The sequence below is a fragment of the Balaenoptera musculus genome, chromosome 4, assembly GCF_009873245.2.
Source record: "Balaenoptera musculus isolate JJ_BM4_2016_0621 chromosome 4, mBalMus1.pri.v3, whole genome shotgun sequence".
Taxonomy (NCBI): Eukaryota; Metazoa; Chordata; class Mammalia; order Artiodactyla; family Balaenopteridae; genus Balaenoptera; species Balaenoptera musculus.
This window is the reverse complement of record NC_045788.1, coordinates 23,406,062-23,417,649: the sequence shown is the minus strand read 5'-3', so window position 1 is coordinate 23,417,649 and position 11,588 is coordinate 23,406,062. Positions and strand designations below refer to the sequence as shown.

Sequence of the window (11,588 nt, the reverse complement as noted above, 5' to 3'; positions counted from 1 at the left end):
GTTTTGCATTTTGGAACTTTCTGGAATTCTTTTTTTCAAATATCTTTGGTCGCCGGTTGGTTGAATCTGTGGATATGGAACCATTGGATATGCATGCATCAGATATGGAGAGTTGACTGTATACATACCATTTAAGAAAACCTGGGTAATTCAGGTGCAAAATATGTATATGTACACACATATTTCTCTAATAACATCTTACCAACATATATATGCTGCATGTCATAGTTAAAGCTGTATTACCAAACCAGTACATGTAAAGTATCGATGCAGTTAAAATTAAGTTTTAAGTAAAAAGCTCCTGCTACTTATACAAGAGAATGTACTTTGAAGTTTATTCATGAGTTAGTCCTTATATATAAAAAAGTTTAATGTTAATGAACAATACTTGTCACTTAAAAATTTTAGACAGTATAGAAATTTACAGAAAAGTTAAAGTTTTGGACCACTTCACATAGTTGGAGGAAAAAAATAAAAGGATTAAACTGGATTATGACTTTGAATACATTTATGATCAAAATCAACACACACACAAAATCAAAACACATTTCACAGCAGGACCTGCAGAAAAAGTTTTGCATTGATCATTTTTGAACCATGAAAAAGAATGAATTAGTCTTGTTTTAATGAGACTTTCAGGAAACAATAATTTAATCATAAATATCATCTTGAAAATGAACACACTCTTATTAGTATCGACTGGTAAATTAATTGTCAACAAATCCTAGCTAGTATGAACAGGATATTAAATTCATTAATGATTCATACAACTGTGTTGAGCATACAAATAATCTCTGGTTTTAATACCCACTACATTTCAGAATTCTGTAAACTGTGAGGCATTCAATGTGTTTAATGTGGCAGAAATCATAATAAATGTTTCATTATTTTATTTTGTTCAGTCCTTTTCCCATTAAGCATGCAAACACTGTCATAACCATCTTGGGTTTCACTTCCACGAGGTCATCAGGTAAGGCATATATCCGGGCACCGATCTTTCGAGCAACTGAAATGGCGTATCTTGAAAAGACAAGAAAAATATCTTGCTATTTGTTTTCACTTAATATATGTTAACAAAAGAATGAAACATTTTGACAAGGTTAACTTTACAAGAAAGTTAAGTTTGTGAGTCTTTAAATCATATTCCTCACATAAATTGTACTTAAAACTGTGAATTTTAAGGACATAATAGCCTCACCTGCAAGGATTAAGAACAAAAGAGCCACTATGTTCTAATATAAACCATAAAGGCTTACTTAGCATTGTTCAGCTTGTCCTCATCAGAAAGGTCTTCTCTCTTGATCATTTCTTGACGAACTGCATTTGGTGCAATGGCATCTATTAAATCCAAGACAGGTAAACTAGTGCTAATAGATTTGTCCTAGAAAAGAAAGAATAGATGAACATTCATAAACATCTTTTGTAAATGTCAGACCAGAAGATCATAACCATATAACTAAAAGCAATTTATAAATTTTCATTATACTTAACATTCAGCTATTCTGCAAACAACACAAATCACAAACCATTTAAAATATGCTTTTCCTTTCATCCTTACAGAGCTTACAGTATAGAGAATTGTCATCATACCTGGAATAAGGTTTGTGGATGTGACAATTCCTAAAGTATGCTAACTACAGTATCCATTCTGTAAAAAATAAACAACTTTTGAAAGGGAATAGGAGATGAATTTTAAGTGAATAGTTTTGCAAATTCTAGTAACATTCTTCTTCTTACACCATGGACTCCTAAGCCTTCACTTAAAATTTTTCAGAAAGAAAAATTAAAATAATAGTGGAAAGGAACTAATATTTAGAAAGGCATTATTCTTGTTGCTTTACATGTTCAGTTTGTTTAATCCTAACAGCCTAGTAATAAAGAAATTATAATCTCTCATTTTAAAATGAAGAACATGAAGGTCAGAAAGCTCAAAAGACCTGTTCACACAACCAGTACGTACAGAACCAGTATTTGAACCCACGACTGTCTGACTCTAACGCCCAAGATTCTCTCCACTTTTGAAGTTTCCTCCAAGGCAACTAAAAATGGACAACGAAATTCTAGTGGATAGAACACTGCTACTGAAGTCAGAAATCCTGGTCTGAATTGATTGTACAACTTACCAGCACTTGAACAAATTATTTGTTTTGTCTCTCAGCATGAATAGTAGCAACTGTCGCTTGCCTACCCAGAATCCACTCCTTACTACTTTCTCCATCCTACCAGAACCCACATGTTTGCTCTGTATCCATATATGGACGTGTGCTTCAAGGAAAATTAACCTCATCCACAGCTCCAAGAGCGACCCTGAATTAGTGTAGACCGTTTATTCTGCGGGTAAGGTGATAAACTTATTCTTTTTACGTATAGAGCAATACAGTGAATAACAGATATACTAATATCTATGGCATTAAAATTTCATGGGGGGAGGGGAATTTAGGAAGAAAATGTCTAAAAGACTCATTAGGCAAACAATAATGAAAAAAGGTTGGAAAAAATAGTCTAAAAAAGCCAAAGGGAGGAATCCCATCTGATTGCCACAGTGATTTATTTGGCAATCACTAATTTAATTTAACTTAATTTAATTTAATTTAATGTGAGGCCCTTACTATCCAGGAAGAGCTATGGAAAGCTAGCAACACCCCCTCCTGAATGTGAATGAGAGGATGAAACCTCTGGCACAACCAGCAGCTATCCAATGAGCAAAAGGAAAACCAACTTTAGAGGAAACCACTTTAGACGGCAAAGCAGAGATGGACAAAAGCTGATTGACATTCCTCAATTACTGGCTCAACCAGTCCCAATGTCTACCCTGCCTCTGGATCTTTGCTATTGTTCTGTGCCTTTACTTTTGGTTTAAATCAATTTAAAACAATTTGAAGCCATGTGAAGAGTACAAAGTTCTTTTTGGGGCCATGATCTACTACATTTATTAATTTTAGAAAAATTTATATTCTTCATTTTCAGGAATGTTCATTTTATGAAACAGATTTTGGGGGGTGAAGTAGAAATAGAGGGATAAAAATAATAAGGGTCCTTAAGTCTATATGATGCTGGTAATCCAGATCTGGTTTTGGGGCATCTTTTCTATTTCTGAAAAACTCTCACACATACATTCTCAATGTGTAGCCTGCAGACCGCCTACATGAAAATCACCTGAGGTGCTTAGTAAAAGCACAAATTAATCCTTGCACTCAAAGTAATGTCAGATTATTTGTGGATGGGGCTAGGAATCTACATTTTTAATAAGCTTTCTAGAAGACTCTAATGTACACTGTTATACTCTCTAAAATTAAAGCTTAACATGCATGTCATTCGATAATAAATTAAAAATTTCTATGTGCTTTTCATATAATATTTCTATGATGATTCACAATCAGACAAGTGGCTTAATTGTGCTATATTTTGATTACTTGTTTACATATTTATGAGGGTTTTTTTAAGTTTGGGGAAAATTGTTTTGTTTTTTATTCAGCTTTATTGAGTTAAAATCGACAAATAAAATTGTAAGATACTTAACGTGTACATCTTGATGATTTGATAAGATCCCTCCCATCTAATTAATTAATACATCCATCACCCTCACTTATGTATGTATTTTGTGTGGTGTGTGTGTGTGTGTGTGAAAACATTTAAGTTCTACTCTCTTAGCAAATCTCAGTTATACAAAAGAGTGTTAACTATAGCCACCATGTTATATATTAGATTCTCAGACCTTATTCATCTTATAGCTGAAAGTTTATACCCTTTCGTGGTATTTTAAATATTTCTTAACTTAGATTTAGGAAACAAGGATTTTTCCACCTATTTCCTTATGATTCACCTTGAGAAAAACTTTTACTGAGTTGAATGAAAAATTTAAGTTTCTAAAGATATTGGATTCCTTATCTTCCTATTTCCAAAAAAACAGGCCTATCTTCCAGCTCCCCTGATTTGCATATTATCAGTGAAAGACATTTTACTGCAAAAAGGGCAGGGGTTATTGTAAAACCCTTGGTTTAGTATATAAATACATTTTCATAATTTTTCTTTCACTTTCCTTAAGTTAATCATATAGAAATTACTTAAGCAAAAAGAATTTCTAGAATATTAAAGATAACTAGTCTAGAGTTTGGCTTGATTTTCTTTTTTTTAAAAAATATATTTATTTATTTATTTTATTTATTTTTGGCTGCACTGCGTCTTCGTTGATGCACATGGGCTTTTCTCTAGTTGCGGCGAGCAGGGGCTACTCTTCGTTGTGCGCAGGCTTATTGCTGTAGCTTCTCTTGTTGCGAAGCATGGGCTCTAGGCACACAGGTTTCAGTAGTTGTGGCACGCGGGCTCAGTAGTTGTGGCGCACGGGCTTAGTTGCTCCACTGCATGTGGGATCTTCCTGGGCCAGGGCTCGAACCTGTGTCTCCTGCATTGGCAGGCGGATTCTTAACCACCGAGCCCCCATGGAAGCCCTTGATTTTCAAGTTAGTGAGTTGTACCATCTCTTCTCTTAATTTGATATACATAACTAGTAGGACATTACATTCCATTGTTCCTCCTGTCACTTTTGAAAATAAAAGTGGAAAAACAGTGTTGTGGCCGCCAAAATTCCCTAAAAAAATCACAACAGGAACCTCTCCATGATGCCCTTTATATATTGGCAGTACCAGTAGTATAGTGTAGTAAGCTCCATTTATTGAGCCCTTAATGTGTGCCAGGTATGACTGAGCTATTTACATGTGTTAACTTATTTAGCTTGACAACAGACCCAGAAGATAGATACTATTAATACCTCCATTTTAAATATGGGGTAACTCAGGTATAGAGAAATTAATAATTTGCCCAAGGTTACATAGATACTAAATGTGAGCCAGAGATAAAATCAGTTTTATTCATCAAGAGATGTAACCCAGCTGTTAGTATAAACTGCTAAGATTTCTGGAAAACACATGCCCTCCTCACATGCTCCCTATTCTCCTTAGCTGACTTCTGTAGCACTGCTAACACCCCATACTGTGATTCCTGTTTTCTTATTTGCCTCCTTTCCTAAACAGTGAGCTCTTTGAGAGCATTTTGTAGTCACAGCACCTAGCAAAGTACCTGACACGGAGTAAGCTTTGAATATTTATGGAATGAATGAGCAGTATGTCACATAGCTAAGAAGTGGCTAAGCCTGTGTCAAACCCGGGGCCATACAACTCCATAGCTTGGCTTTCAGCCTGCAGTTAGATCTGGATATGAAATCCAGCTTTCTGCTTAATAGTTGATGACAGTGGACAAGGTATTTAACTTTTCTAATGCTCACCTTTTTGCTTATAGAGTTGAGAGAATTAAAAGAAACAACAATGTGTGAAATGCTTAGCATAATGACACATAGGACTCAATAAATGGTAATTATGATTATTGTCATTAGCTGATATACCACCTCCTCATCTTCTTGGTGAGGAAAAATTACTTTGCAACTAAAATGGGTAAATTTGTCTTTTCTAAAATTTCTGGGTACAGCACTGCCTTGATTATGATTAATAGGTTCTTACTAGTACCATTTATCATAGCTTTCAAATATAACACACTGAGTTGGAAAAAACCTCCCCAGCCCGACTATTTTTTAGCATGCACTGCTATATTTCTTATTTATATTCTGTTTAAAGGTTTTATTATCAAGCATATATAAATGCCAAGCACTTGTGCAATATGTTTCTACCACCTCAGTTCTAGTAAAACCATAGTCTCAAGTCTGCTTTTCTCTGTGAGCTCTCTCCCTTAAATGGGTTGTGTACTCCCATTTTTCAACTCTCTCTTCTATTCAACTGATCACCAAGCTTGTAATCCTAGTTTTAATATCTCTTTTCATCCAACTCTTCATTTCCTGAAAATTACCTCAAATTCAATAAGCTTAAAACTGAATTCATTGCCTTTTTTAGAAAGCAGCTGCACCTCAGACATCCCCATTTTTGTTATCAGTTCTCCAGTTACCCAGGCCCCAAACATCCAGTTTTAACTCCTCTCTCTTTCCTGTGCTTCCCTAAGTCAAGAAGCCAAACCCTACCTGTTCTTTTGCAAATAACTATCCATTCTTAAAGTTCCCAGTGCCCATCTGCCACCCCTACCCAGGATCCTTATCACCTCACACCTTGAGTTCTGCCTCAGCACTTTCCTTGCACTTACACCACTCTTGCTCCAACCCATCCTGCTCCCTACCTTCAGAACAGTATTCCTAAAGTACTGTGCTTATGTTACTCCCCTTATCAGTGTCCTTTTTAAGGCCAGATTCCTCCACAGTCTTGGCCCAGCCTATACCTTGCACTATATCCCTTAGAAACAATCCTATCTAGCCAGACTATTTCTCCTAACCTTCTCAGACTTGCCTTTATTCAAGGTGGACCCCTTCTCGCTTATTATTACCCTCTTGTTCTCCACCAATTCAAATCCTGCCTCCATCTCTGATGCTCAAATAAAGTCCAACTGTCTCCACTAACCATTCAGTTGGAAATGATCAGTTAGATTTTTCCATAATATTAGTTGTATTATTTCTTTGGATTTTAACATTTACCCTGTAGGATTGTTACCTTCTCGGTTATACAAATTTTGTCTTTGAAGTAAATGGCAAACACTGTGAGAGCCAAAATAATTTCTTACATCTTTTTCTTTACCAAAAATGTTACTTAATAGTTAGAGCTCAATAAATATTTATTAATGTGCTTCTAAATATTTTCTCATTGTATTTACTTTAATGATATACCTGCTTGTTATTTTTCACAAATTAATGTACAAATGTCTATAATTTCAGTATAACAATTTTAAAGAGTAACTGTCAATTAGAGAGTTTTATATGTCCCCTTTCCTGTTTTACATTTTAAGTTGTGTTTTATATCTAAAATATATAAAGACAAATCACGGACTAAAAATTCTTTTTTTTAAAAAAAGTAAGCAACAACAAAAACTCAATGTCATTAGTTCCTTCCAAGATGGAAAAGAAAGAAACAGTTGAACTAGGACTCAGGCAACATCTCTGTCAACATCCAGCTGTCCGCTTTGGGGCTCAGTTTTTGGTAAAGAACAGAAGATTGAATTTATCAATTTCTGACATTTCTTCTGCTCTACCATGTTGTCAAACATATATAGCAAAGGCAAAGAAGAAAATAAAGATGGTTAGATAACTCTTGGGAGAGCTTAGGGTTTCATCTATTTGCACTCTTATTTCACTAACAAAATACAAATTGATGGCTAATTTTTCACATATAATAAAATCACAAACACAAGGTTCACTGAACGAATGTGTACAAGCAGACATGCTTATTTGTAGCTAATATCAGCTTGCATGCAAAAGCAAAACACAATGGAAATGCATGAGAATTAGCTGGTATGTATGTGCAGACTACATTTTGAGTGCTTTATGAATCATCCACAAATGCTCGGAAGTGAGTGTTAAGTGCCATTATGAAGCCAGATGACAAGATTTTGTTTTTCCTACCAGTTTTCTCAATTCCCACTTGAATCACTTTGGCTGGCTCTGTTATGCCTTGGAAATGATGTCTATACAATTCTGAGACTGCTGCTAGGGAGCACAAAACATTATAGGTCCTATATAAGCAATGTCTTTTTATCTTTCTTTTTTCATTTGACAATTGGATTTTTGGCTCAATTTCTTTTTTAAGATTAGATGACTGAAGTCCGATAATATTAACCTGCATTTATACTCAATAGGCTAACCAGTCAAAAATATAAGAATTCAAACTGAATATTTCTGGTTTACACATGCCAAATAATTAGTATGCCTAAGCTCATCAATTGTGTGTTTCTGAGATACAACATTGATGTAATTCTAAACCTAAACCAATGTAATTCCCAATACAAATTCCTTCTTAAACTTAGTTTCTCCCCCCCCCCCCAAATTTTTAAATAGCTTTTGATTACCTTGAAGCTGGAAATAAAAGTATTTTTGTTTGCACTTTTAAGAGTCTGATTGACCCATTCAATGATAATTGCATCATTTACTTTTTCACCCTCTCCAAGATCCGATAACACATTCAACGTGTACCTGTAACAGAAGAGATACATATTTAAGATTGAAAGGGGTAAATTTGCTCTCACATCATTTACATCAATATTTAGATGAATATTTAAGAAATATTTCAGTTCTAATAAATATTTCTAATTTTAGTCTGGTAAGCTCTAGTACAGAGCTTAGTAATCAGAAACAAAAACTACTATATGGTATTTTTAAAAATTAAAACAACTCCTTACAAAGCAGTGTTTCAGAGGCATTAATAAAAGTAATTGTGTTTCTAGAGATTGACCCACTTTTAAAACAAAATATAATTTATAAAAAATTTATTATCAACAACAAATCATTTAAAAATTAATATATTTCACATTGTATGTTTCTTCTGTGTTTGCTATTCTTCAAAAATAGCTAAAGTTTTAGTTCAGTGACTTGTTGAAGGAAACGGACAGTGATGTCACAAACAAATCAGGCTTTACCTTCTCATCAGCTGCCACACCAGTGCCAGAGTAAGTGTGGAATTCCCTTCATTTAAGTCCTGCCCAGCAATGCCAACCAAGGAGAATTTGGCCTTATTCTTCCCAAGTTCCACTGCATAGTTACAGTTTTCAATCTGTAAATAATAGTAAGTAAACGTTTTGGTATAATACAAATTTTTTAATATATTTCTTAAATATGCCAGCCTAGTTCAGTCATCTGAAAAATAATTATGATGACACTGAAAATTTATATGACAGAATTTCATTTCCTAATACCCAGTGAAATTAAGGAAATAACTATTCCCATTTTATAGTTGAACATATCAAAGCACTGAGGGGTTAACCTAGATAGAGAAACAACTGGCTGAAAAGTTTAAAGATCCTCTCTTACTCTAAAAGTCTTGACTGTCCAAGATTACACAGCTGATTAGTGGCAAATCTGAGACTAAAAACCCAGTTTTCTGCATTTCATCAATAGAGGTAATCAATGTTGTTTTGTCTACATTTAAAATTAAGGAATAGAGAAATTGTTTCATTAAGAATCTAACTTCATCTCCAATATTCTATATCTAGATCTCACTCATCCTTTAAAATTAAGCTTTTAGCCAATTTTCTTCATCAAAGGATTAAGCTTAACCGTATCATCTGCATCCCTTGATGAACTGCCAATCATGGTTATTTTATAATACTTATGCACCATCTTTTACTTATACTTAGCATTTTATGAACTTTCTTTTGCCAACCATACATAAGCTCCTTTTAAAGGGCAAAAACTATAAAGTGTACAAATCTGTATCATACTCTCCCCACCCCTAGCCCAGGACTCAGCACAGTGCCCTGTCTACAGTAAGAATCTGATGAATGAACACCAAGTAAATTATCTACCTAACTACTTCTTTCCAATGGTATAAGTACAATTAAAATTTTTTTGTCTATCCTGGGCTCTACAGAAATTTATTATCTCCAGTCATCTAGTACTATACTTCTTACCTCAGAACATATATATATAAATGTGTGTATGTACATATATATACACACATACATATATATATTTACCTTTCCCCCAGTGAAATTGTAAGATCTCATAATATCACCAGTAATAAAAGGTGATTAAATATTTTTTTAGAATAAAGTAAACATTTTGTTAAGAAAAACAGTATAACTGGTTTCTTTCCCAAGTTAGTTAAGGCCTCATTAAAAAACAAGTAAACCTGAGATACAAAGATACACTTTTTTCTAAGGAGAAGAAAATATTTCCAGGAAAGGTGAGAAAAGGACCCCACAATAACAGAATTTGTACAAATTAATGGGTACTGTACTTGCAAAAAGAGAATCCAAATTCCCAGAGGTCAGCCTGTTACAAATAAAAATGCAAGAAGATACTCTGAACCTGCTGTAATATTTGCCTGGTTCCCTTAATAAGTTAAATCAAATCTTTGATATGTATTCATTTTTTTACATGCATGGAGATAATATTCCAAAATTCTCTTTCCTACTAGTCATTTAGTATTATAGATTTGGTCTTCCAAATAGAAATATGCACATAATTTTAAAAAATGAATTCCTAATTTATGGAAAATAGCAGAGCCCTGATTATGTAATAGTGTGAACAGGAGAGATAAAAAACAGCATATTTTCCACTGCCACTCATTTTAACAGGACAATTTTCTAGCAAATTGTAATAACCACTCATGTAAAATGTGTTCCAATGAAGGGCCACCTGTTTTATGGTTAGTTTGACCAAAGTTCCTGAGGGGAATGACGGTGAGAAAGGAGCTCAGGGTTAATCGTCTAGAGGGCTAAGATGTTGATGTGACCAGCAGTGAAAGAGAAACTGGAAATGGATGCTAGCGTAAGGGAAAAGATATGTTCTACTTTTCGGCAACATTTGATTTCAAGTTTGGCAAAATACTTCTAAGATCTGGAGAGGTACCAAACTAGAGAAAGAGTAAGAAATTAGGTTCCTAGAGGTAACCATATTTATGGTAGTACTTAACACTCTAAAAAGGAATCTGCTCTCTGAGGATGTAAATACAGAAAGTTAAGAGCATTAGGCCAAGAACTGAGCCTTGGAAATTCCTAGAGTTGTCGGGCTAAAAGTTTAAGACCCTGTGAAAGGTAAGAATGAATACAAAGCATGAAAAAATTGCAGAATATAGTCTCATAGAATTAATGGAAGAAATGATTACCAAGCACTTCACAAGTGAGGCTTAGATCATTTGGAAAATGAGAAAAATTACATAATGGGATACAGAGTTCCAAGAGAAAAGAAATACTGAAGAAATAATGAAGAAAGACTATTCAAGTGGTGCAGCTTTATGAACTTTACAAATGAAGCAAGTGACATCCGCTGATGAATGCCAAAGTCCATAAAATAATTCCCTGGATACCATTTCATGAAAGTACTGCTTCTTTAATTTTAAAACATCTTGAACTTATTTCAGGCCTTGTGTTTCATTCTATAAATAGCTAGTATTTGCTGAAAGGAAGCATTCTACATATGATTGAGACATCTTATAATTAACAAAATATTCCAGATATAATGAGTGAGTGGTTCAGTTTTGTTTTCCTGTTACGTGTAAATTGATACAGCCACTATGGAGAACAGTATGGAGGTTCCTTAAAAAACTAAAAATAGAACTACCATACGATCCAGCAATCCCACTACTGGACATATACCCTGAGAAAACCATAATTCAAAAAGAGTCATGCACAGGGAGATCAGCTCGGTGCTTTGTGACCACCTAGAGGGGTGGGATAGGGAGGGAGATGCAAGAGGGAGGAGAAATGGGGATATATGTATATGTATAGCTGATTAACTTTGTTATAGAGCAGAAACTAACACACCATTGTAAAGCAATTATACTCCAATAAAGATGCTAAAAAAAAAACCAAACCTATGTGAAATTAGCTAATGAAATTTCCTGAATTCTACTCCCCTGAGAATTATAGGCATATCAAATAAAATATAAAATGTAGACAGTCCAACCACTAGAAATACTGAAAAATATGAATATATATATAAATCTCTTGTAATTATACTACCCATTTAATTACTTTAATATTATGATGCCTTTCTTTTTTGTCATTCTTTCAAAAAAATAGGGCTTTTTAAAAAATCTCGAAGT

The 11,588-nt window shown here is 34.1% G+C and overlaps 1 protein-coding gene across 1 annotated transcript in view; it reads right to left on the bottom strand.

The window, feature by feature from the left end:
- Positions 1 to 493: 493 nt before the first annotated feature.
- Positions 494 to 11,588, bottom strand: part of PLS1 (plastin 1) — a 108,376-nt gene continuing 97,281 nt past the window's right edge. Inside the window, exons 13-16 of the mRNA XM_036849459.1 lie at positions 8,461 to 8,594; positions 7,894 to 8,017; positions 1,257 to 1,381; positions 494 to 1,020 (exon numbers count right to left, since the gene is read on the bottom strand). Of these exons, the coding sequence (XP_036705354.1) occupies positions 885 to 1,020; positions 1,257 to 1,381; positions 7,894 to 8,017; positions 8,461 to 8,594 (519 nt within the window). The 3' untranslated portion in view covers positions 494 to 884. The remainder of the gene's footprint in view (positions 1,021 to 1,256; positions 1,382 to 7,893; positions 8,018 to 8,460; positions 8,595 to 11,588) is intronic.